General features: G+C 46.3%; 1 protein-coding gene across 2 annotated transcripts; it reads right to left on the bottom strand.

The window, feature by feature from the left end:
* Positions 1-590: 590 nt before the first annotated feature.
* Positions 591-19,385, bottom strand: MCM5 (minichromosome maintenance complex component 5). 2 transcript variants are annotated; one of them, XM_081210987.1, is made up of 17 exons: positions 19,230-19,385; positions 18,413-18,605; positions 17,767-17,893; positions 16,660-16,788; positions 15,861-16,033; positions 13,213-13,368; positions 11,705-11,871; positions 10,602-10,773; positions 9,947-10,058; positions 9,072-9,215; positions 8,202-8,267; positions 7,672-7,848; positions 6,951-7,063; positions 5,763-5,891; positions 4,623-4,765; positions 3,739-3,866; positions 591-995 (listed from the first exon to the last, which is right to left on the bottom strand). In XM_081210987.1, exons 2-17 carry the CDS (start codon positions 18,577-18,579, stop codon positions 894-896), a joined length of 2,205 nt encoding a protein of 734 aa, XP_081067113.1. In that variant the 5' UTR covers positions 18,580-18,605; positions 19,230-19,385; the 3' UTR covers positions 591-893. The 2 variants fall into 2 exon arrangements, with proteins under 2 accessions (XP_081067113.1, XP_081067114.1); XM_081210988.1 differs by having other exon boundaries at positions 18,413-18,585; positions 19,230-19,320.
* Between the last annotated feature and the right edge of the window lie 7,637 nt (positions 19,386-27,022).

The raw sequence follows: 27,022 nt of genomic DNA, 5'->3' as shown, positions 1-27,022 counted from the left end.
CGTGGGAACAAATCCCAAAGTTTACCTCTGTCAGGTGTTGGCTCTCCAAATGTTGCCAAATGATAACTCCCACCATCCCTGTCTACCACTGCCATTCTTGCCAGTGCTGATGGGAGTTGTGGTTCAACATCTGGAGGGCCAACATCTGGACCTGCTATATCTGTTTCTGCAAAAAAAGGGGGGGTTTATCCTAGCATCTCCTCTCTGCAACCCTCAGAACGCTTGCTTCCTTGCCTCTACCACTGAATGACACACACAGAAATGACTTCAGTTACTAACTGGCAATTAATTCATTACCGATGTGTCACCGCTGTGCACAAGAATCAGGTGGCATAAACATGCCTTGGAACCAACACTCAAGGGAAGGATTTTTATTTTCTGCAAATGCTTCGCTCCCGGAGCCGTCTCAGCGACCTCAATGCAGGCCCACCTAGATCACCGTGCAATGTGGTATTCAGATCGTGGTATTGATTTCCTGGACTAAGCTTCCAGGCCTTGTGTGAACAAGATCTAGCAGAAACAAGCCGGGAAGGTGACCCTCTTGCATGTATGCCGGGCAGCCCACCAAACACTCACACGCCCACAACAAACACGACTATATTTCATTTATTAAGTTTTAATGCAGCTAAAAAGCTTTTGATGTTCTAGCAAAACATCAAGGCGACACTTTAATGGGAAAGCTGGGACAAAATAACAGCAGCAGCAGCAGCAGCTCTTCTTATCAGCCTCTGTGCCATGAAGAGTTTCCATCCACAAGACATAGATGGGCCAGTCTCTGAAGGACCTTTCTGGTAGGGACAGGAAGCAAACAGCCTGAGGGGACTCACAGAACTTTTGTGCCAAGTGAGGGGAAAGCCAATCGGCTCCTGAAGCTCACGGAAGGAAGTGGCGTTCTACTTGATGCGGTAGAGGACCTTGCGCTGCATGCGATGCTGGATCTCACCACGGCGCATCATGAGTTGCAGCACTTTGTAGATGGAATGCTCAGGGTATTTCTGGGAAGGAGGCGAGAGAGCAGGAAGAAAGTCTGTGAGGCCCACTGTTTATTTTATTTACAAAAAGGCATTTGCCGCTCAGTTGTTGTTGTTTTTTTTAAAAAAACTCACCACCTTCAAAGTGTTTTACGAAAAGGAGGAAACAATGAAATTATAAATAAATTTTAAAAAGAACTATTTAAAATCAATTGTAGGATTTTAAAATTTTTTAAAAAACCACTTGTCAATATTCTACATGTCTGCATACACTTGCCTATAAAAAGGTAAAGGGACCCCTGACCATTAGGTCCAGTCGTGGCAGACTCTGGGGTTGCGGCACTCATCTTGCTTTATTGGCCAAGGGAGCCGGCATTTGTCTGCAGACAGCTTCCGGGTCATGTGGCCAGCATGACTAAGCCACTTCTGGTGAACCAGAGCGGCACACGGAAATGCCGTTTACCTTCCCACCAGAGTGGTACCTATTTATCTACTTGCACTGGCATGCTTTAGAACTGCTAGGTGGGAAGGAGCAGGGACCGAGCAATGGGAGCTCACCCCATCAAGGGGATTTGAACTGCCGACCTTCTGATCGGCAAGCCCTAGGCTCAGTGGTTTAGACCACAGCGCCACCCGCGTCCCTACGCTCGCCTATATGGGCGCCAAAAAGCACACAGTGAAGGCACCTGCCTGATGTCAACAGGCAGGGAGTTCCAAAGTGTAAGTGCTGCCACACTAAAATATCAATTACAGTGGTACCTTGGTACTCGAACGGCTTGGCTCCCAAACAAATCAGCTCCCAAATGCTGCAAACCCAAGAGTAAGTGTTCCAGTTTGCGAATGTTCTTCGGAAGCTGAACATCCGATGCAGCTTCCTCTTGAGTGCAGGAAGCTCCTATAGCCAATCGGAAGCCGTGCCTTGGTTTTCGAACCGTTCTGGGAGTCGAACGGACTCCCGGAATGGATTAAGTTTGAGAACAAAGGTACCACTGTACTTACAAATGTGGTGAGAGTGGAACCTGTGACAGTTCCATAGGTCAAAGCAGTCAGGTGGACATATATGGAATGAGGAGATCTCGCAGGTAGACTGGACCCAAGCTGAAAAACAATCGCTGAGCTGGGTTGGAGGTGGGGATGTTGGGTGAGTTAAGAAGCCAGCTCCTGGGTAAATTTATCATTCAGGGTGTCTAGATGAGTGTCTGCTCTAGCAGAGAAGCTTTGCTTCTGAGATGCAACAAGAACACAGTGCTCGGTTTGAAGGGGAAAGTGGAGTGGGTGAGGCAGAGAAGGTCAAACACTGCTTTTTTCCATTTTCACTCTATGCTATGTATTATGGGTCTATGGTCATTCCCAGTGTGGTCCATCCAGCTCAAGTAACTTGAGAGACCAGAGAAGGGTCAGAGCTGGATGTGGCAGTGGTAGGTGTGCAGGGTTGCATCCTCAATGACGAGAAGCAGGGCTCCAGTGATAGCTCTTGCACATAGAAGCCACATCCTCGTGTGGGGACAGTCAAACCTTATTCCCCCTCTTCCTTCCTTCAAAAGAGCACAGAGCCCCTTTATGCGCTTCCTAGTTCGTCTCCTATGCAGGCAGCTTACAGGGCTACCCCTGCTTCACTTCAGCAGCAGAATTGCATCCCTCGTCTGCCCTTCAGAGCATTATCCTCAACAGCTTGCCGAAAATGGCATGCTCAGAGCCAAATCTGTGGCGACTGTGGCCAGCTGTTCAACATCACCCCAGGGCTTGCTGTGGGTGAACAGCTCATGAGAAAGCTGCCCTATGGCCCCCATGGGTGCCATAGCAGCTTTTCCAGAACCTTTCCTTACTGGGCAATGATACATGGCATTGTGAGCCTGCAAGTAGACGTTATACAATCCGTTTAGGGGGTGTGGGAACTTTGGCTTCCAAAAGCAGAAATGTTTGCTTGTTCCCATGGAGATGAAGTGAACAGACCCCTCTTAACTTGCTTCAGAGATGACTTGCAGCGTCGGAAGCAAGGTGAGAACTTAAGAAAAGCTTTTGGATCAGGCTGATTTAATTTAACGTCTTGTTCTCTTAGCGGCCAATCAGATTCCTCTGCGAATCTCACAAGCAGGGCACAAGCATAGCAGGAGCGAGTGAAGAGCCCTCAACTATGTTAAGTGTGTTAAATGTCTTGTGTTAACCAAAAAAAGGGAGTCAATTCTAGGCTTGGTTATAGTAAACCTCAAGCAGGTGGGTAGGTCAGGGAGAAAATCCTTATGTAAAGTGTTATTGTTTCAGAAAACAGGTACTTCAGATCTTTCAGCATCATGAAGAAATTGTGAAAGAAGCTAGAAGTGTTTGTTTTTAAAATAAATATCCCCCAGTCTGTTGCTCTTCAACAAATGTGGGTAAGGAGATCAGGTGTGTGTACTTATTTCTATTTATAGATTATAAATATCCTGTCATAAAATACCAGGGCAGTTGTATAGCACTGTAAAACCATTAAGAGCAGTACAAAAGTTTCTCTTCAATGGAAGTAGTAGTCCACAAGGGCTCTAGCTCAGGCCTGCGCAACTTGTAACCTGAACAAAGCCAAATTTCTGCACACCAGGGGTGGATAGCATCTCATGATACTGCAACCCTTGGCTTGTGTAAGCCTCTTAAAAATTTTGTTACTGCCTTTGAAGGACCACAAACAGAGATGGATTATCAGTGTTTGGCAGCTCGCGTGTGGCTTCATAGGTCGCAAATTCTGCCAGCCTCTCCCAAGCATGCCATGAATTGCCTGACCCACTGAACTCACTTGCTTCACGAAATCCTGGATGATGCTGTGTTCGGAGACTTGGGAGCCAATGGCAAAGCGACGCTTGAGCTGCTTTTCAATGCGCGACAGCATCTCCTGGTCCTCCTGCGTAGTGAAACCCTCCACACCTAGAGAAGAGATTTAAATGCAGTTCTCTTTAAGGGTAAAGGTACCCCTGACCATTAGGTCCAGTCATGGATGACTCTGGGGTTGCGCGTTCATCTCGCTCTATAGGCCAAGGGAGCCGGCATTTGTCTGAGACAGCTTCTGGGTCATGAAGCCAGCATGACTAAGCGGCTTCTGGCAAACCAGAGCAGTGCACGGAGACGTTGTTTACCTTCCCGGCAGAGCAGTACCTATTTATCTACTTGCACTTGATGTGCTTTCGATCTGCTAGATGGGCAGGAGCTGGGACCGAGCAACAGGAGCTCACCCCATCGCGGGGATTCGAACCGCCGAACCTTCTGATTGGCAAGCCCTAGGCTCTGTGGTTTAGATCACAGCGCCCCCTGCATCCCTGCAGTTCTCTTTACAGAAGCTTAAATGCAAAAATATGTGGGCACCACTGCACCACCTAGTTAACACAGTACAATGGGGTGGGTGGGTTAGGGGTATAGTGCATCTACATGCAAAATATACCAGGTGCAATCCTCAGAGTCTCCAAATAAGGCTGGGAATGTCCCTTGCCTGTGGCCTCTGGAACGCTGTCCAAAAGGGAAAGTGGCCTAGCCTAAACACACCTTGTAAATCAATGGCACAGGGTATCGACTGCCTTTTCCACTGGAAAGAGCACATTTTGTATCTTTCCAACAAGGCTATGTATACCCAAATACTTCCAGAGGACACGGGTGTTGTGCAAGTGTGCGGCCGTTTTGTTGTCTCACCTGAGAGGCTGCCTGACATGGCAGCATCGAGCGTAGACACCTGGAAGAGCCGCAGGGCTTCCTCAACATCTGCGTCCGTGGCAAAAGGCTGGAGCTTCATCTTGCTGAGGGACTCTGCAATCCGCACAATGGCCTCCAGCTGCCTGCATGGCAGAAATGAAACATCATATACAGTCGTACCTTGGATCCCGAACACCTTGCGAATTGAACGTTTTGGCTCCCGAATGCCGCAAACCCAAAAGTGAGTGGTTCCGGTTTGCGAACGTTCTTTGGAACCCGAACGTCCAATGTGACTTCTGCGGCTTCCAAACATTTTTTGAAGTCAAACAGACTTCCGGAATGGATTCCATTCGACTTCCGAGGCACCACTGTATATATCTCGAAGGGGAAAGAAATGAAGGTTATCACAGCAAGGGAACTGGAAACATATGGAGGCAAAACCTCAATCAAATTGCTGGGAATAGAAGAAACACTTGCTAGAAATTGCAGGTAAAAATTGCCCATAAGCCTAGATATGTTGCACTTCAACACAGAATGCACATCTATACGAAGTAGGAAAATAAAGCAGGTATATGACAAGGAAGAAGGGACCCAAACCTATGCTTTCCATTGAGATACAGATTTCTATGTGCAGGGATTTATTTATTTATTTAATTGTAGAGGACCTGCATTGCAACTGCGTCAAGAGATTATGGGAGCAGTTAACGCAGCAACGTATGGGAAGGCTACAGGTTTCCCATACCTGTGCCAAAAACTTTCAGTCATGAAACACTTTCTACACTTGAGGTCTGGAGAAGTGCAGCAAAAACTAGGCCAGGCAGAGAACAAAGCCTCAAATAGCCAAGTCTCCCTTCTCATCAGCACACAGTCCCATTTCATGGCCCAGGCCAAGCCCAACCAGTCAGGCAAGATTCCTGAAAAGAACCTTCATCCAGCATCTGTGCCCCCACTTGATCCAAGCAGCCAGCAGAAGGACACACATCCATCATCTAACGCAACTTCCCTGAGAAAGATCTGACCATCTTGTCTCAACAGTGCATCTGTCTTGGCCTCACACAAGGGAGCCTGCCTAGGCCATCCTCCTAGGCACCGTCCTTTACATTCCTCCCCATCCCTCACAGACACCTGCTGCCACCTCACCTGACCGTAATGGGAATGCTGGATCGGCGGTCGCTTTCCCTCTCGTGCTGGCGGGCTCCGCTGCGCATGAGGATGTAGCGGTTCTTCAGCTTCTCTGCAGCCTCTGCAGAAAGACGAGGGCCGCACTTCCTGCAAAGGACATTACAGGGCTTAATAAATCAGAGGGAGCACCGAATTCGCACAATTCTACCAGAGGCTTCCCTACCAACTGGCTCCGCCACAGATCTTCCCCTGTCTCACCCATCTGGAAGAGTCTCCATCCTATTCAAACCCCGAGCCAGAAACAGCTTTATACTTTTGAGAGCAGATTTTTGGAGATCTAATCCAGCTTTCCCTACAGCATCCCCAACGACTCAGCACTGTCATTAAACTCAGAAGCACTACCCAAAACAGCTAAGCGGAGGCTCAAATTGCAGAAACTGAAGTTTAATGGCAAGTTATAAAGGTTATACTGGAGCAATATGCCATCACATAGTTCTGGAAGACTTGGCCTTGTGGTTTGTGGGATATGGCCCTTGACAGTAGAATGCAGTGTGATGAGGAATGACAGTGAAAATGTTGGGAGGGTTAGGAATGGGGGACAGTGGTAAATATATGAACTATTTGAAAAGCAATTGAAATGAACAGATTACGCTAGTAGGACTGCAAGAAGTTCTGTAAGGAGGACTATTTGAAATATTGCAAGAAAGACTGTGAAGAGAATTATTAGTTAATGATAATTAAGAGCAATAGAGAAATTAAGAAATGAAGAATAAGCGATAAAGAACGGAAAATCATCAGAGGTGGTTGACAGAAGTCTAAAATATTGTTATATGTTAAATGATTGTTGAAAACGATATATAAAAAAACCAATAAAATGTGTGTGTGTATATGTGTATGTGTGTGTATATGTGTGTGTGTGTGTGTATGTATATGAATGGGGGACAGTGGTGGTATCAATATTTGTTCAATGGCACCCCTCCATTTGCTTTAGGGCAACAAAAGAATTCACTCTGAGCTTTTAAAAGCTAAGGTGGACAAGGCTTTTTAGCATTGTGACATTCACAACTATTCAGGCTGCTTTCAGTTAAAGGGGGCATGGAGAGCAAGAAAGGGGAACTAGCTATGTCTCAGCCCACCATACAGCTTGTTTAGAAGTGCCTGCCATCCTTCCCAGGTGACGGTGCTACAATTTCTCAATTGACTCACGCTCGGCAGTAGGCGATCATCTTCTTCAGTTTGTTCAGCTCAATCTCCCCCTCCACAGCTTGGGTCTGGGTCAGAGCGCTCACATGCAGAGACATCACGTGCTTGGCCAGTATCTGTGGATACAGCGCAGAGCAGGAGGGGTTGGAAGCACGAAGCACACCAAACAGGAGTCTTTTCAACATGCAGGAAACATATGGCCGGCAAAGAATTCATTTAAACAAGTGCAGGCTAGGCTCTAACAGTGGCTCTGCCCTGCCTTAGTCCTCAGTTATAATCTATCCTTTAGGAAGCAGTCTCAGTTTACAGCGTGCTCTGCAGACTTGCAAATAAAATCATCTTGTGCAGGCAGGCTGCACAATATTCCCATGCCAAAGGCTGAGAGGTTGTGTGACCTCATCGAGCAGCAAAGCATTCTGGGGCAGATATGGGACTTGGAGCACAAGATTAGTTCAGATTGGCCTTTGGATTTCAGCTTCCCAGCCTGGGGAAATGCTAAATCCTATCAAGGATGTTATGCTACCTAGGAGGACAAGCTGATCAGAAAACATACACTGTTGGGGCCAAGGGCCTATTCCATCCTCCAGAAGTGCTCTTCCATGGCAAATGCATGAAAAGCAGGGTCAAGATACAGTCCCTCTTCTGCTATCACAAGGTAGTTGGTCTCCCCGGCAGGCAGCCCTACAGTGCCTTCCCTGTACACAGAGCTACCCAGCCCACCTACCATATCTCTTTCCTCATTGTGCTCATCCTTGACAATGAAGATCATGTCAAATCGGGAAAGGATGGTGGGCATGAAGTCTATGTTCTCCTCGCCTTTAGTTTCATCCCAGCGACCGAAGACGGAGTTGGCAGCTGCCAACACGGAGCAGCGCGAGTTGAGGGTGGTCGTGATACCGGCCTGTGTGAGCGCACCAAGGTGAAAAGGAAAAAAGTCACATCAGCTAGAATCTGAAGCATGACAGTAAATAATGCAAAATCAATGGGCACGTAAACCCACATGCAAGTGCTGTACGCAGACCAGGCCCATAGGGTGAAGGTTAATGCTCGAAGCCACTTTGGAAACTCATCAGCTCTTTTTCCTTTTGCATGCCAGTGGGAAGAAATTAACCCCACTTAATTGGGCCCTTACCATTTAAAAGCCCAATAAGAGATGCAAGTTTAAGCGCAAGACTCACAAGCTGAAGATACTTAAAGCAAGCAGGTGGGACACCATGCCTAAAAGTTTGGTGCTGCCACGGCAACAGAGCTCACCTTGGCGATGGAGATGGTTTGCTGCTCCATCGCTTCATGGATAGCCACTCTGTCATCCTCACGCATCTATAGAAACAAAAAAAGGGGGGGCGGGGAGGGGGAGGAGAGAGGAGAAACAGAATCCAGAAAAAGTATAGTCAGGTTTCTCATAGGAATGGAAGAGAGCATCAAACAGCCTACACCAGGCATGGTCAAACTTGGCCCTCCAGCTGTTTTGGGACTACAATTCCCATCAACCCTGACCACTGGTCCTGTTAGCTAGGGATGATGGAATTGTAGTCCCAAAACAGCTAAAGGTCGAGTTTGGCCATGCCTGATCTACACTATTTCCTGCTTTTTCAGGCATGGGTAACTGATGCAAGATGCTACCCCATCTCCCCCTCCCTGAGGGCTGCACTACAATATTTTTATTTATCCATTAACTAGTGGCTGGAGGCAAACTACCAACTTTTAAACTTCAGAATGTAAACGCTTCATGTAACAAATGAATCTAGACAGCATATGATCAACATTTTGAAAAACTTTTACCTCAGGATTGTAACCATTTGCCCACAGTCCTAATGGGTGTTGTTTTTTTAGGGCCAGTTGGCCTCGTAGCATCTGCTTATATTATGCATTACTTAATATATATCAATACACTGTCCTGACCTCATCTTTTTGTGGCATCCCCAAAGCTAACCAGTTGCCGGTTGCTTTGGACTAAAATTCCTATCAGCCCCAGCCAACACGTTCAATGGCCAGAGATGATGGGAGATGTGATCCACAGCATTTGGAAGGCTCTACGTTGGAGAAAGTAGGTGTACTAGGAGACCTGCTTCAACCATTGAACATATTGTAATGCAAAATTTTGCTGGCAAATCCCATTCGTACCTTGTCAAACTCATCAATGCAAACCACTCCCCCATCAGCCAGCACCATGGCTCCTCCTTCCATGAAGAAACTCCGTGAAGATGGGTCTCTGATCACAGAAGCTGTCAGGCCAGCTGCACTGCTGCCTTTCCCAGAGGTGTACACCTGAAAGAGGGAGAGAGGGGGGGGGGGGGAGAGAGAGAGAGAGAGAGAGAGAGAGAGAGAGAGAGAGAGAGAGAGAAATGCATGTCATGTCAGATGTATACACTCTGCAGCCCAGTCAGTTTATGGAAAACCTGGTGTAACCCAATAATGTGGGAAACAGATACATCTCAAAGGGGGAGATCATCCTGAGTCAAGGCCTTATCATGGAGATAGGCCTTCTATGTACACCCCACTCCGAATCCTGGCAAGAACTACAAGGAAAGACCCCACCCCCAATGAAATTTTTGAATTGTCCATTATGGGGTCAGGAAGCTTCATCTGCAGATATTTGGGCTCTGGGTTGTACAAGGCTTTATAATCAAGCCCAGCAGAATACAGGCAACTGTGTACAACTATTAAGATAGGTGGTCCATCATCCCATATAACTTCCCCAGTTAATAAACCTGGCAGCCAGATTCTGCACTTGCTATAGCTTCTGTTTTCGAGGGCAGCCTGCAAAGAGTGTATTGCAACAATCCAAACGAGGTCTGTAGAGCAGAGATTACTGACAGCAGTAACCCACGCCCATCAAATATCAGTTTGAATGCATTTTTGATATATCCATAGGTTATATTCTTGTGAATTCAGTTGGGTAGTTCTGATGCATTGTATGGCTATTTCTTTTTGGTGCAATAAAGCAGTACAGATTTTTCTATTTTTAATCCCGAAGAGGCAATATGCAGGACACTTACCCCAATGGGTGAACATCTTTCTACAAACTTCAGCAGCTGGGACTTGGCTGTGCCTGGGTCTCCCAACATGAGCAGATTAATATCTCCTCTGCGGGTCAACCCATCTGGAAGCCTGTAGAGTAAAGCCAGAGAGAGGAGGAGAGAAGGTGAGCTCATTTCTTAGTAGCCCCATTTTGGCTCCACCTGTCAGCACTCACCACCTGAGTGAACAGAGTTGATGTATTTCAAACCAGCCTGTCGAAAAGTAGCTGCCAAGAGCTTCAAGGCCACTGGCACTTTCTTCCATTCCACCTTACCAAGTTATTGGCATTAAATTAAGCACAGATGCTCGTGCTATCATTTGATTGGCTTGTTAATGCATTATGTCCCAAGTTAGTGAGTGGAAGTTTTGAGAAGCGAGCCAGGAACTGCCCAGGTCAACTAGAGACATCCTCAGTGAAGAAGGCATGTGGCCAGCATGACCTTTATTTCATTTTAATATACTTCTGGTATGTCTCGACTCTACTCGACAGGAATAGTCATGACACACACTGGACACAAATGAAACTGTTAAATGGGCTGCTCTCCTTCAACATGGAAGGAGGGGGACACTCAGGACACTTTCTTCTAACTGTATTCCCCTGTTTTGTTCTTCCTTCATGCCAATTGCCAATACCTCTTCCGAGAGCCTCCAAAGAGCATGCAGGCAATAGCCTTCTTGATATCACTGCTTCCATAGATGGAGGGAGCAATACTCTTGGCAATCGTCTCGTAAATATTGGGCATGGAAGCGAGTCGTCGAAAGTCCTCTTCTTCCTGAGGAGTCACAGAACTACTGACACTACGTCCTAGAGGAGAGAATACAGAAACACTCAGGACACTCAATTTTAATTATTTCAAGCATTCACTGCAATGTCACAGTAGCCCCCATTTTTTATATTTTCCCCATCCCAAACATTACCATTTCTTTGTGTACACTTAGAATAACTTCATCCCTATTTTACAACAGAGAGGACACATCCCCAGAAGAATATGGGTGGAGGTTTATTTATTTAACATTTTTATATGACTTAGTTGTAAATAAAACCTCTAAGTGGTTCACAAAGTATCTAAAATACACATTAAAAATGTCAATGGAAGTCAAAGACTAAAATGAAGTGGGTTTTGTTTTTGTTTTTTAATCAAAATATAAATACAATCCACAGTTAAACGTATACATTGCAAGCAAAAAGTAGATTAAAATACATGGTAACTTCACGTTTGATTAGGCTTGCCTAGTCAAAAAAATTTTTTAGCAGGACCCAGAAAGAGAACTGCAAAGATACCTACTTAATCTCAATTGGCAGGGAGTTCCAGAAGTGCGAGTTGCCACACTAAAAGGCAGATTCCCTACAAGTGCAGAATGATGATGTGGCACTTTTAAAAGTGTCAGTTCCACAGATGAATGTGTTCGATTAGGCATATACATGTCTGCTCCTGTTTATTCTATCAAGTTATTTGCATTCAATAACCACAGATAGTGAATTTACAAATCAAACTGATAGCACCTCTATGTGCCATATTAAGAAATTAGCACAGTGGGCCAAAGTTTGAGTGTGAGACAGGAATTGCCTGGGGTTAACGTGAGGTTATGTTGCCTCTCAGCCACAATACCAAACGACTGCTCTTCAAATCAAAGCATTCCCGAGCAGGTGGTTCAAGTTCACAAGAATACAAAAGAGGAAGGACAATATTTAGAACCAGAAACAAAGGAGCAGAGTTTTCCAAAAGCAGCTTTACCCGAGCCTTCAGTGTCCACTTGGATTCCCACCACACGGATGTAAGAGCTTCGTATGCCCACACCAACATTGTCCCGGCCCTTGTTCTTCGTGAGGCCAGACTTCTTGATGGAGTAGATGCCCATGATGGTCACTCTGTTCCCAGGGACAACCTTGTCACATAAATACCTGGAAAAACAATTAGCATAAGCAAGAAGGGAAAGAAAAGTGGAACTATAAGATTGCTTTTTGTTTCCTCTTGAATGACAAAAAGCTTACCAAGTACAAATGCCTCAAATATTGCAGAGTTGGCCCAGGAGACAAAATTTTGTCATTTTATTTACTATCAGGTATTTTTATGCTGCTTTTCCATTGTACATCTTTATCTTTAGAATGCTCACAGTGGTTAACAACAAGCCAAGAATGCTCTAACTCTTTTCAACACATGCAAGCAAGATGGCAATTGCTGTGTTCCTGCATTATTCAGCTGGCGGGTGGTTGACCCCATGTACCAGCTTGGAATTGGACTAGAAAATAAGTCTTTGGGTTCCTTCCAAATTTGCTAAATAGCTTTATAGTGCAGTCTTATTTCATGCCTACTCAGAAGTAAGACCCAGCAAGTTCACTGAAACTTACTCCCAGATATGTGTGCGTAGGATTGCAGTTTTAAATAAGTATCAACAGGGCCATTCCTGTGGCCCACCTACATGTCTCCAGGAACCAACATTATCTAACAACCCATACCCCAAAAGTACACAAAAGGTGTCACACAGAAGGTATCCAATTTTGTAGAGCCAGAGGACACTGCAACCAACTCAAATGTTCAATGTAGCCATTCTTATGACAGGTTCAGCATAGGCAGCTGTCTTACATCAGCATCAGATCATTTGGTCCACCTAGATCAGCCACAGGCGAACTCCGGCCTTCCAGATGTTTGGGACTACAATTCCCATCATTCCTGACCACTGGTCCTGTTAGCTAGAGATGATGGGAACTGTAGTCCCAAACATCTGGAGGGTCGGAGTTTGCCTATGCCTGACCTAGATTATTGCCTACACCAGGGATTAGGAACCTGCGACCCCACTAGATACTGTTTATTTAAAATTTCTAGAAGTATTTCTAGACCATTCCTCATATATATACCGGGGTAATACACAGCAAAATTTACAACAAAAAAGCATCATATACCATAAAACAATGCAGAATTATCATAAAAATGACTGGCTCGATACAAACTCTCATCAGTCCCAGCCAGCATGGGAACCAGTCGGGGTTGATGGGAGTTGTAGTCCAACATCTGGATGACCAGAGCTTAGCCATCCCTGGTCTACACTGATTGCCACCAGCTCTCCAGGCTTTCAGATAGGGCTCTTTCCCCATCACCTGCTATCTGAACTTTTTACCTGGAGGTGCCTAGGGAGTTTAACCTGAGAACTCTTGATTTAAAAGTGTTTGTTCTACCACCGAGAAATAAACCCCTCTTCCTAACAACAAAGTTCCCTGTCTAAATCAGCTGATGGAAGTCGTCACCTGTCGCAGTAGAGCTGCATGTGCCTGGGCATCTCCCCATGGGGGACAGCATCTGGTGACTCCTGCAGCTTCAGGGTCTGGAAATCCACACATTTGCACTTGTCTGGAACAATGAAGTATGGGTCCAAAGGGCACTTTGTTAGGCCTGTCTGTTCCCTGAAAAGGGGAGGAGGGAAGAGAGGGGGGGAAATGGGTGCAGGGAAGATGGGAGCAGGTTGTACATTAGAGTTTTTATTTATACTTTTCAAATTTATACATTTTATTAATTCTACAATCATTTTAACTTTCCAAAGTTTGACTTCCTTTCCCCTCTTTCTGCGGTTCCTTAATTTTTTTAACATCTTCTGCATATCCAAATTCATTTAATTTGCTCATTTGATTATCTACTTTAAATATAAACTGCAGGTTATTACAATGATCCTGCCAATGTTTTTATCTGTTTGAAATTCATCTGTAAATATTCAATAATTATCTTGATTTCTTATTCTTCCAATGAGTTTTGCCATTTCTGCATATTCCATAAGTTTTTGTATCCATTCTTCCTTTGCTGATTCCATTAGGAGGAGTGGTGTGCTTTTATCTTCTTTGTCTAAGTCTTCCAAGACACCTAGTCTGACAAGTCATGAAAATCCCTGTTTTGCAAATTAAGGAAATGGAACCAAGAGACACCAAACTTGCCCCAAGATTACCTACTGTGCCCAAGGAAGGTTGCTGAACCCACAGACGTCAGCTTCATGTGGGGACCATATATTCACCTGACCCCCACTTACAAAAGTGTTAAGGGAAAGCCTTCAGAGGACATACTAAAGATAGAGGGTTGTTTTACCTGTGCACTGCTGGGAGAAAAGTAAAAGTAAACATAGACTTTAGTTTAGTCAGCTAAAGCAGGCATGGAGAACCTTTGCAGATGTTGCTGAACCCAGAACCCCCATCACCTCTGGCCATCAATCGTGCTTGTTGAGGGTTTATGGGAATTGCATTTCAGCAGCCTCTGGAGGGCCAAAGGTTCCCCACACCTGAGTAAAAAGGATTTGATTGACCCAATGCACTACTTGCTCTTCTGTGGTGGTACAATTAGGTTAGTTTTAGGCTCTGAGCTCAGCACCTGATATTACCAACTGATGTGGGTGGGTGCTGTGCATCTTTCTATCAGCTTCAAAATGTAAGGTAAGCCAGTCCTTCTTCATCTGGAGGCCCTGGACTTCTGCCCCAAAGTCGCCCACAGCCCCCAAGTGAGCCAATTGCTCTTGATTAAAAGCTGCTGATCACCGTGCTGGTTCTGCTTAATTCTTAGGTTCTTTCTGAGAACACGGGACAATTGCACTTCTCATGAAGGATGAGGAGATTTCACCCCTCCCATATCCAAGAATCTCCTGATTCTCTGCTGATTCTCCAGAGAGGAGGAGGCGTGTTCTGCTCTCTACTTATTCTGCTCCAGCACCACATCAAAGAGTCAGTCAGTGTGTTGGAGAGAGAGACTGTTAGAGAGAGATTGTGTGTTTAGATAAGGTTGCTGCTAAGAGCAGCTGCAGACACTCAGTGCGGTTCAGCATTCATTTATGCTTAGACCTATTTAGCTCTGTATATAGTTGTATTATAGCTGTAGTTATAGAATAAAGAATAAAGAAGATATTCTACAGAGCTGCTCTCCGAGTTGTTTATGTACTCTGCTAGACTCTGCTGTACTCTGCTGTGCGACGACTGTCTTCTTGTGGGAGTGAATCCGGTGCTCACAACTCTAAGCTGTGAGTCCACAGCACTTTGACCTGTTCCTGTGCAGAAGGCGATCTCTGGAAGTGCTACCCAGCTTGCCTATCCCAGTCGGGGCTGAAGTGGATGAGTCCAGTTAGTGGCACTGGCTCAAGGGCGATGCTGTCAAAGGAGGTATCAAAAATCTTAGGAAGAAGGCAGGAAACCTTAAGCAAAACCTTCTTGAGAACAAGATCCATTTAAAATAATAATAAAAAAATGTCCAGTAGCACCTTAGAGACCAATTAAGTTTGTTCTGGGTATAAGCTTTCATGTGTACACCCAGAACAAACTTAATTAGTCTCTAAGGTGCTACTGGACATTTATTTATTTATTTCAACTGCGTCAGACCAACATGGCTACCTATCTGAGCCAAGATCCATTTAACTTAGTGTGATTAACAACTGAGCAAACACACATAATACTCTCCCAGAAAACAAATGACAGGGGCTGCAATCCAACCCTCCCCTGGGGCATGCATGTATTGAGTGAAGGCAACCCTTTGCTTGTATCTCCTGGCTCGGCCCAATGCCTAAAAGTATCCCAACCAGCCAACCCCCAAAGTGGGGCACTCTGGAGCTGGGCAGACTGAAATGCACTAGATCCTGAGCTGCTCTCACAGCTGATCTGCCTGGTCCCCTCCACCTTTCATCTGCTGTGGGTGGTCTGGTTGTGCCTCTGCAGAGCATTGGTAGTGCAAAGTTTAGATTGCCCTGTAAGACTGCAAAAACTCGTACCTGGCTTCTTGGAAGTAAGGTCCACTAAATTCCAGTGCCCTGAGAGCAAGCTCTAAATAATGCAATTTGGCTGGGCGTGTACAGGGTTGCCCTGCAGGAGGATTTTGCACGTGAGATGGGGCAGACAAACAAGAGAGGAGATGCACTGGGAAAGGGACTTACGTGCTGCATTTCCGAGGAAGAGCGTATCCTTCCAGGCCAGGGCGCAAGGCAATGTTGGGGATGATGTTTCGGCATGTGCGACACTGGATGGTGATCCTGGTGGCTTTGGCTCTCACAGCAGTGGCAGCAATGATGATTCCTGGGATCTTCACCAGATGAGACATCTGCTCCGACTGCAAAGCAAGCAGGAGGGAAACACAGCTGTGAATGAGCTCCAAAGGAAACAGCTGCAAATTGCACTCCAAAGTGTTCAGAGCCAAATGCAATAAATCCACAAATCCCAATTTCTCTTCCCCTGTACCTAACAAAATCAGTTTTTAAAAACTCGAGGTGTTCCCGTTTCTAAATGCAGCTAGGTAAATGGGGAAATAAAGCCAAAAATGCAAATCAAAACATTTAATGAACGTACAATGTGCCTAATGTACTCGACTACAGAATATGGTTTTTAAAAGATTTTATTTTCAAAGCTGAGAATTGTGGAAGATTTGAACATAGGCACGAAAATTTCCAGGGGCAGCTTCCCATGTGAACTTAAGGATTGTTGTCTCCCTGCCAACACAGAGAGAGGGAACCATCAAACTTCCTGGGTCAATTTCTGTGTTTACAAGGCTTATGGATGCGGAGGGGCTCCACATTGGTTTTGGCTTTGCAAAAACTACTGCTTGTCACCCACTTTTACTGACTCACTATGAGGCATCAAGCAAGACCATGCTCCCCCCGCCAAAGGGTTTCTCCACATCTAAATGCTCTCCTGTAGCTTCTCCTCTTCAGTCTATCATAGTGAATCCACCCAGCTCACCTTGAGACTGCGGATATTGGCTGGATTGGCATCCGACCTCAGCATGACTTGAATGTCTTGAAGAGTCTCCTCTCCCGTTGGACGAGGGCGTGTTATTTCATCAGCCACCTCCTTTGCTGCTTCCTCTAGCTGAGAAAAAGAACGTTGCTGCTCAGAACATCAGAAGCCAATGGCTATCACTCCCTTTGTTAGCAAGCTCAGGTGGTGTCAACAGAAAGGAAGCTGCTAAGAAATATGAGGGAGGTATCAGCATGCTAAGCAGAAGTACATTGGGCAGGGGCAAAAAGCCCAAGACTACCAAAGAAGAATTGAGCATGCTAAGTGATGGTTGAATGAGCAAAAAGAAAAGGGGGGGGAATGGAACAGAGTAGGGCATAACTGGCCAGCAATATTTTGTTTCAGGTCCCCCTTGGGGAGAGCCAGTATGGTGTAGTGGTTAGACTAGGACCTGAGAGGTAAAGGTAAAGGTACCCCTGCCCGTACGGGCCAGTCGTGTCCGACTCTAGGGTTGCACGCCCATCTCGCTTAAGAGGCCGGGGGCCAGCACTGTCCAAAGACACTTCCGGGTCACGTGGCCAGCGTGACGAAGCTGCTCTAGCGAGCCTGCACCAGCGCAGCACAGCACACAGAAACGCCGTTTACCTTCCCACTAGAAAGCGGTCCCTATTTATCTACTTGCACTTGGACGTGCTTTCAAACTGCTAGTTGGGCAGGAGCTGGGACCGAACGACGGGAGCTCACCCCGCTGTGGGGATTCGAACCACCGACCTTGCGATCGGTAAGTCCTAGGCGCTGAGGTTTTACCCACAGCGCCACCCGCGTCCCTAGGACCTGAGAGACTGAGGTTCAAATCCCTACCTGGCCATGTGACTCATTGGGTGACCTCAGGCCAGTACCCAACTCTCAGCCTAACCAACCTCACAGGGTTGTTGGGAGGATAATATGGAGAAGGGCAGGGGAGAATAAAGCATGCCACCTTGGTCTCCTTGGAGGAAAGGTGGGATATAATATGTAATAACTAATAATAAATCAATGCTGTCCATGTTCATCTGACTGCAACCCACTATTTCTGTCTCCCAGCCCTTCTCACCCTTGCCCCATACATACCAGCTGCAGGTGCTCAGCAGGCTGCTTGAACAGGTAGTCTGCCAGGTCCTCATCAAAGCTTGCCAAGTCCTCCATCTCCACCTCAATCCAGTACTCCCCCAGGTTGTAATGCCGCTTAAGCTCATCTCTTGAGATTGGGGGGGGGGGGGGGAGAGAAAACAAGTTTAGTTTGGCAGGACCTAAAAGTGACAAGCTCACACACACTAATACACACTAATATTCTACTGTGTTCATGCTCCTTTGTTTTCCTTATTTAATCTTATTTCCCCCCGATTGGTAGCTGCCTTGAGAAACTTGCAAAGGGGTAGTAGCCATGTTAGCCTCTTACAGTGAAAACAATCCAAGAGCCTTGCAACAATTTGTCAGATGGCTCATGCCACCCTAATTTTTCTTAGTCATTAAGGTGCCATAAGACCCTGAGAACTTTGCCACAGGACAGCCTATAAATACAGTAAACAGAGCCATACTAATCCAAACCAGTAATATATTCAAAGCACAATACATTAAAAGCACAATGCTACACTTATCTACTCAGGAGTTAAGTCCTACTAAGTTCAAAGGGGGGGGGGGTTACTCCTAGATAAGTAGATACTATGCAGCATTTTAGCCTTCAAGTTAAATGGGTACAAAAAAAGGAAGAAGGCACCTGTATTTGAAGGTGAAGCCAGTCCGGTCTGTTCCAACCCGATACTGTCTTAAAAACTCTTTGAAACGTTTCTGCAGCTGGGACTTTCGGACGTGCCCCTCATCAGCTACTGGGTCCCCACCGAAGCTGTCACTGTAGAAGATGCCAGGGTCATCAAAACCAGACATGATTCCCTGTACAGAAAAGGAAGGATCTGTAAAGGAACAAGAGAGAAAAGAGACTAGGCATGGGTTGGCATCTAATACCTAATCCATGGGTAGGCAAACTAAGGCCCAGGGGCCGGATTCGGCCCAATCGCCTTCTAAATCCGGCTCGCGGACGGTCCGAGAATCAGCTGTTTTTACATGAGTAGAATGTGCCCTTTTACTTAAAATGCATCTCTGGGTTATTTGTGGGGCAAAGGAATTCGTTCATATTTTTTTTTCAATATATAGTCCGGGCCCCCACAAGATCTGAGGGACAGTGGACCGGCCCCCTGCTGAAAAAGTTTGCTGACCCCTGACCTAATCCAAACCACAGCAGAGTGCCCAAAAAGATAAAAAGTGCATCTGAGCATGTACAAAGCTAAGGTGCAACAGTCAGTTGCACTTTTACTTTTTTGCGTGTTCTTTCAAAAAGTCAGGTTCTGACATTGCCAGGCCATCAACAGGACAAGAGGTCCCGGATATGGAGACAATACGGTTAGGGAGCGAGGGGCCACTTCCCCGGCCTTGCACCCGACATCCCAGTGGTAAAAGCTACTTACTTGCCCACCAGCAGTCGAGAGCCGCTTCCCCCTCCCCGCCCTGCCGGGCTGGCAAACCCCGAAGACACCCACCTGCTTCTCCAGCAACAAACTCGATTCCCGGAAAAAACAAACTTCCGCCCCTTTGGCGCGAAGAGAACGCCAGACGTTTTCGCGGCAAAAAGAAAAAGTAACCCGCCTATTGTCTCGCACCGCTCGCTCCCATTGGGCCAAAGGGCCTAAGAGCTTTGTGATTGGTTTCAGGCGCAAGCAGCTTAACCCCGCCTTCTCCGATCGCGAGGAAGCGACGCCGGTAGGCGTCGAAGCCGATTGGAGGAAGGAGAAATGAGACCACGCCCCTTCGTCTGCTTTTTTTTCTTTAATTAAATGACTAAGCGCCGTTGGAGAAGGTTTTGGCGCCAAAAGCCTTGAACGGAGCGGAAAAGATGCAGGAGGCGGAAAGGCTTAAGATGGCGGCTGCCAGTACGGCGGCGTGGGCTGCTGTCCTGTTGTTGTCCCCAGGGGCGCCGACTTATAAAAAATATTGGGGGGGCCCATACCGGGGTCCTGCCGCTGGTTCGCTCGGGTAGCCGGGAGAACGCAGTTCGAGGTGGCGGTGTTGGGGAGAGACCCTTGCTCAGGGTGCCACTAGACTTGGCGGCCGGCGGCCTATCTGGGGGGTTTTGGAGCGTATTTCGGCGGAGCGATTGGGGAGGAGGGGGCTTGTTGCCGGATTCTTCAGCTGGGCCGGAGATCCGCTGCTGGGGGGTCCCTGGGCCGAGTTGTGAGCACGGCCTGCTGAAGGGAGATCCAGCCGATTGCGCGACGGGGACGGCCGGGGCTCTCCGGCTAGGGCGCGCGGCTGGCTGGCTGGCGAGGGAGCAGGTGGGGAGGAGGCGGGGGTCCTCACTCTCTTAGGAAACGCACCCGCGCGCCCGATTGCCACGAAGTCCGAAGGGTGCGTGTGTGGAATTAAAAAGCAAAAACGAGATACGGGCAGGGCAGGCAAAGAGTTTTCTGCAAGAGGATGGAGGGCAGGTTGAAGAGAAAATCACTCAGGATGAGACAGTCAAATCAGCCATGATAAAATGGGCTCAGGATATTGGGTATAACATCATGTTTGAGGACTGGGAAAGGTTATGGACCACCGGAATGAAATTCACGGCATGTAATGCCTTGAAGGAAAATATTATGAAAATGATTTATAGGTGGTACATGACCCCAGTCAAGCTTGCAAAAATATATCACCTGTCTGATAATAAATGTTGGAAATGTAAGGAGGCTGAAGGGACATTCTTTCACCTCTGGTGGACTTGTCCAAAAGTGAAGGCCTTCTGGGAAATGATCTATAATGAGTTAAAAAAGGTATTTAAGTATACCTTTCCCAAGAAACCAGAGGCCTTCCTCTTGGGCATTGTTGGCCAGAAAGTGTTAAAGAAGGATAGAACTTTCTTTATGTATGCAACTACAGCAGCAAGAATACTTATCGCAAAATATTGGAAGACACAAGATTTGCCCACACTGGAAGAGTGGCAGACGCAATTGATGGACTACATGGAACTGGCTGAAATGACTGGCAGAATCTGAGATTTGGGAGAAGAAACAACGGAAGAGGACTGGAAAAAATTTAAGGACTATTTACAAAAACAATATAAGTTGTATGAATGTTAAAAATTTACACGATTCGGAAACTATAGCTTCAGCAATTAGATTTGGGAAACAGGAAATTATATTTTAAGTAAGAAAAGGTCAAAATCTAAGGTAATACTATGTTTAATTTAAGATATAAGTAACTGATGAAAAGTATGTTAAATTTAGAGGTATAGTATTTGAAAAGTACAAAATAAGGTACGAAACAAGGTAATAATTTGCTGATATCTTTATTATAAAGAATGCAGGGTAAGGGAGATGCGAGGAAGTCCAGTTAGTTATATAAAAAATGTGTTGAATGGTTGGTTTTCTTTTCTTCTTTTTCTTTTTTTCTTTTTCTTGTTCTTTTACTTTTTTCTTCAGTGTATGTTTCTAACTTTGTATTTGAAACCTTAATAAAATATTTATAAAAAAAGAAGAAGAGAAAATCCTTTCGCTTTTCTGGGGCTCAGGGAAGTCTCAGAGCCGGAGGTTGGGGAAGGGACCCCCTTTGCTCTGCCCTCTTCTCCCGTCTTAGATTCGCATGGGGGTCCCCGCCCGAGCTTGCCTGGCCACCGAGCCACACAAGGGCCGCGCTCTACGCGGCACACCTTGCTAGCCGCACAGCTGTCCTCCGCGGCTGCGGAGCGGCCCTGCGCCGGTGCCCAGCCCCTCTGGGCGCCCGCTGCGCTGCCAATGACAAGCGGGCGACGTCGCGGGCGGGGAAGGCGTCGCTTTCTTTCCCGATCCTGCATCCTCCCAGTCTTCCAGCCCTTTTTTGGGTTGGAAGCTCGTCTCGTTCGCCCTTCTCCTTTCTTCACCCTGCGCGCAATTTTCCTCCCTCGTCTCCCTCCCCATTTCTCCTTCCTTCCTGACTGACTGACTGACTGACGGGCTTGGGCTCGGGCTCAGGCTCCGGGTCGGGCTCGGGCTCAGGCTCCGGGTCGGGCTCAGGCTCAGGCTCGGGCTCGGGCAGCCACAGCGTCGGCGGTGTTGGCGATCGGCGGCGCGGGGGGATGGCCCTCCCGGGGGAGCCGGCGCTGCTCAATGGGGTTGCCAAGGAGACAGGCCGGCCGCCCCCTTCCCCGGCTCGGCGCCCCCCGCCGCGCCGGTGCCCGTTATCGAGCTGGTGCGCGCCGGGCGCCCTATAAAAGCCGCGGACGCGCCCACCGCCGCCCGAGATTATTGGGGGGGCTGAGCCCCCCCAAACGAATTTTTGAGGGGGCTCGGGCCCCCTCAAGCCCCATGGAGTCGGCGCCTATGGTTGTCCCCACCACCACGACCCCTTCGTAGAAGGGGGTCATAGAAGGTCCCCAGGCACCCCATGCTCACCAACAACAGTGACACAGAGGCTTCTTTTGATTGCGAAAAACTGCATGGGAAATCAGAAGTCTAAATAGGCGGCGCTTAACCCCTCCATAGAGGAAATTGCATTGTGCGGAGATGCACCCAGTGCCGGATTTATGTATAAGATAAACAAACTATAGCTTAGGGCCTCACTCTCTTGGGCCCCCCCCCCCAAAATTAAAGAAAAAACCTATGTAGATTTCTATATATATATATATATATATATATATATATATATATATATATATATAAAAAACCTACATACAGCAACAGTGTTTGGTGTTGCGTAGGCTCCTATGATGTAAGTAATGGGTTCTGCCTGCTAGCCTGCTCCCTAAAATTTCACTGGTGTGCTCATTTCTATAAATAGGGTGCCTACATTCTGCATGGACTAGTTGTATGGCAGCATGTGCAAATAGCTTTAGATCCCTATTACAGTGGTACCTCGCAAGACGAATGCTGTGCAAGACGAAAAACGCGCAAGACGAAAGAGTTTTCCGTTTTTTGAGTCGTTCCGCAAGACGAATTTCCCTATGGGCTTGCTTTGCAAGACGAAACGTCTTGCGAGTTCTTGCGAGTTTGTTTCCTTTTTCTTAAAGCCGCTAAGCCGTTAATAGCCGCTAATAGCCGTGCTTCGCAAGACGAAAAAAACTGCAAGACGAAGAGACTCGCGGAACGGATTAATTTCGTCTTGCGAGGCACCACTGTAGGTCCATAAATTACCATATGAAGGCACCCCTGTTTAGGGAAGCTTTTAATGTTTAATAGACTATTGTATTTTGTTGGAAGACCCAGCCAGATGGGCGGGGTATAAATAATAAATGATGATGATGCATACAATATATTTAACACAAAAAACAGCAACAATTTGTTGTTGACAAAGGACAGCTGGACATATAAAGGGCTCCATTACCTTCAGTAGCTTAGGGTCTTATCAAACCTAAATCTGGCCCTGGTTCCCACCACCACCACGACCCCTTCGTATACATGGAAGGTACCCAGGCACCCAATGCTCACCCACAACATTGACACAGAGGCTTCTTTTGATTGTAAAAAACTGTATGGGAAATCAGAAGTCTAAATAGGCAGCGCTTTCCCCTCCATAGAGGAAATTGTATTGTGTGGAGATTCACCTGCTGAATCTGCCACCTTCCTCATGTGTCCCATACTTTGAGCGGCCTGCCCCCTTGCAGACCACCAAAGCTGAGTGGGGGGGGCGCTACTGCCCCTGTGCCCATGAAGCTACCGTATGTGAGCGAGGTCAAGAGTGTGAGGCATCAGGCATAAGCCTGCATTTTATTAATGTTTGATCAGGACTTGTATATTAAAGAGGGCTTAGATTTTCAAAAGTAGATTTTCAAACGTTTCATGCCAGGCAAGAAGGCTAGCTGCTTAAGAAAACAGTGTTTTCCTCCTCTTAGACAAGGGGCCCCTTTTGATTGATAGCAGAAAGCAATTCTCAAAGTCATAAAAGCTGAAATTACAGACTGAGTAATGACACTGACCCTACATGTTACAGAAGATAACAAAGGCAGAGATAAATATAATTAGGAATGGGCAAATAGTAAAATGATACCATGGGCCTCTCTTAAACCTTGAGCTGTATTTTCTAAGGCCAGAGGCAAATGGGGAGAAGCATCTAGCTGACAGAGAAAGAGAGGCTTTTTTGGGAAGTCTTTTTAAAACTGTTTCTTTCTTAAACTGAGAGAAAAGGCAACTGGCTTGGCTGGGGAAAAAGAAGCTTCTTCCTATTTTATTTTGAGGCTGGAAAGGAGGGTGAAAGGGGAAGATGTAAACTAAAGAGGTTTCTTCTGAAACTGTTTTATACTGAGTTCCCTTTTCTACTTTACAAAGACCTTATTCCTTTTAAGAGGCTACCTGTGTTGTGTATTAAATATATTGGCTTAAATGTAATTATGCAAAGGATTTAACAAATGCTAGAAGAGTTGTATTTATCCTGGAATTAAGTCAGCCAGCAGTTTAGCCCCCCCTGCTAGACAGGAAGACGCCATCAAATGCTGTCCTGATATATTAGCTGTCAGACATTTGTTTAGAAACCTTCAAATGAAGGATATCTTTCAATGTTGATGTGAAACTCAAGATCCTTGACATATGTTTAAGATAAAAATTTAAGATTAACCATTTGTTTTAGAAGGCAATAGGGCAGGGAGGGCAAGAGGTGAGCTGGTAATTAAGATTCCTTGTTGAGACACATGTAAGATATATTACTGCTTATTTGTCATTTATAGATGTAACAATATATAGCTGTTTGTGTTCCATATAAGGACAGGAGGATGTGGGTGTATCTTTTAGGATTGGATATAGCAATCAGCCAATAGGAAATCCAACTAGGCTGATTGGACAGAGGCAGCCACAGGAGGAGCAAAGGGGGCTGGATTAAGGGAATATAAGTGCTGGCCATAATGGCAGGAGGCCAGGCCAGAGCTTGGTAACCACATACCACTGTGCCTCTCATTTATTTGTCTGACAAATAAATAATTATTTTAATTTCTCTATTGCTGCGTTGAATATTTCATTCCAGCTAAGCGTTAACCACAAGCAGGGTGCTACAAGTGTTCAAACCCCCAGTCAGCCATGGAACTCATGGAATCATAGTTCGACGGCAACCCGGAGGTCATCTAGTCCAACCCCCTGCAATGCAGGAAATTCAACACGTGACCCTCCACCCCCCTACCAATTTGAAACCATACCAGATCCTGCTTAATAAATAACAATGCCTAATAAAAGGCTGGGACGCGGGTAGCGCTGTGGGTAAAACCTCAGTGCCTAGGACTTGCTGACCACAAGGTCGGCGGTTCGAATCCCCGCGGCGGAGTGAGCTCCCGTCGTTCGGTCCCAGCTCCTGCCCACGTAGCAGTTTGAAAGTACCCCTAAGTGCAAGTAGATAAATAGGTACCGCTTTATAGCGGGAAGGTAACAGCGTTTCCGTGTGCGGCGCTGGTGCTGGCTCGCCAGAGCAGCTTCGTCACGCTGGCCACGTGACCCGGAAGTGTCTCCGGACAGCGCTGGCCCCCGGCCTCTTAAGCGAGATGGGCGCACAACCCTAGAGTCGGACACGACTGGCCCGTACCGGCAGGGGGTACCTTTTAATAAAAGGCTACCTAGTAAATAATACTGTACTGGTGTACCAGGCAGGATTGTGTCAAAACTGCAACAGAATATGTGATGTGTTTTTAACATCCAAATGTTACTGTGCAAATGGTGTTTGATATTGTACAGTCCTCATTCTTCCGTACATGTAGTGCTCAGGCCTCGTCTGAAGGTGGAGCTGGCTTTAAAGAAGTGTGCTTACAAATTTTAGTTCTCTGGAAACGTACTGCAAGGACAAGACTTAAGAGGTGCAAAAACATTTGTAAAGAAATTATCTGTGCAGGGTGAATTTACAATGATTGCTGAAGTTACAGGGCTTCCTGATGGCCTGTTCTCCCTTTTGCAGTGAAATTGCTTTTTACCAGCATTCAAGATGCCATGCCGCTGGCGAAATGCTATTCTCTTCTCCAGCATATTAACTGTGGTGTGGCCACTTAGCCCTCCTCAAGTCTGTACTGTTACTTAGTACAAAAGAGTTAATGGAAAGAATCAGATTGAGGCATTGTTGTCTCCTCATATGATCTCTTATAGGAAAATAACAAAAGTTACTGTTCGCCATCCTGAAACCACTATTTTTTAATTAGATAAAGGTAAAGGTACCCCTGACCATTAGGTCCAGTTGTGACCAACTCTGGGGTTGCAGTGCTCATCTCGCTTTATTGGCCGAGGGAGCCAGCGTACAGCTTCCAGGTCATGTGGCCAGCATGACTAAGCCGCTTCTGGCGAACCAGAGCAGCGCACGGAAACGCCGTTTACCTTCCCGCCGGAGCGGTACCTATGCATTTGAACTGCTAGGTTGGCAGGAGCTGGGACCGAGCAACGGGAGCTCACCCCGTCGCGGGGATTCGAACTGCCGACCTTCTGATCGGCAAGTCCTAGGCTCTGTGGTTTAACCCACAGCGCCACCCGCATCCCTTTAATTAGATAAATCCATGTAAATACAGAATCTAAAGGGTATGACTCCCTAGGGTTTTCTGCTGCTCAGTTTCATATAATAGGCATGCAATCTTCAATTAGATTTTGGGCAGGGGAAATAAAATTGGCATCTAAAGTTGAAATCCCCATATCTTTAGGAGTTAATTCAAGATGTGTACTCGAGTCAAGACCACTTGGGACAGATCAACACCTTTCAGCAACTGTAGCAGAGTGAGTTAAGAATTCAAGCTGTTTTTCTCCGATTTGTGTGTCCGTCATATACCTGGCAGAGTATACTAATTTGTGTGATTAAACTTAGATTAGAGTCAATTGGTATGGTCATGTGAATAATCATTTAATAATGTTAGGATTGCAGCTATAGTTCAGTATGAAAGATTTCTGGATTATTATTTGTTGGTTGTACAAATACTTGTAAACTAATTTCTGTTGTTTGAGCTCTGCAGTGTTTGTACATCAGACACCATCACTTGGCTATGTGTTTTGTCATTCTCCTTTGGTAACCTAGAAATTTATTAACTTCAGCTTTCCTTTATCATAGCTGTCAACCTTCCCTTTTTTTGCGGGAAATTCCCTTATTTCAGCGCCATTTCCCACTGCTATCCCAGATTGTTAGATATCCCATAGACTATCTCTGGGACAGGTGAGGCTGCTGATCCCTTATTTTCAAATCTGAAAGTTGACAGCTATGTCCTTTATTTTAGAACAAAACATTTTCCTTGGCCAAACTATGGTAAAGTAACTGTTGCCAAACATCGGTTGTCGAATGTAATCTGTTCTGGAAGCCCGTTCAGCTTCTGAAATGTTTGACAACTGCACTCAAGCAGAAGCCGTGTCGCACGTTTGGCTTCCGAGAAACATTCAAA

Source organism: Podarcis bocagei (genome assembly GCF_964188305.1).
Source record: "Podarcis bocagei genome assembly, chromosome: 10".
In the NCBI taxonomy this organism is placed as follows: Eukaryota; Metazoa; Chordata; class Lepidosauria; order Squamata; family Lacertidae; genus Podarcis; species Podarcis bocagei.
This window is presented reverse-complemented; position numbering and strand designations above follow the sequence as displayed.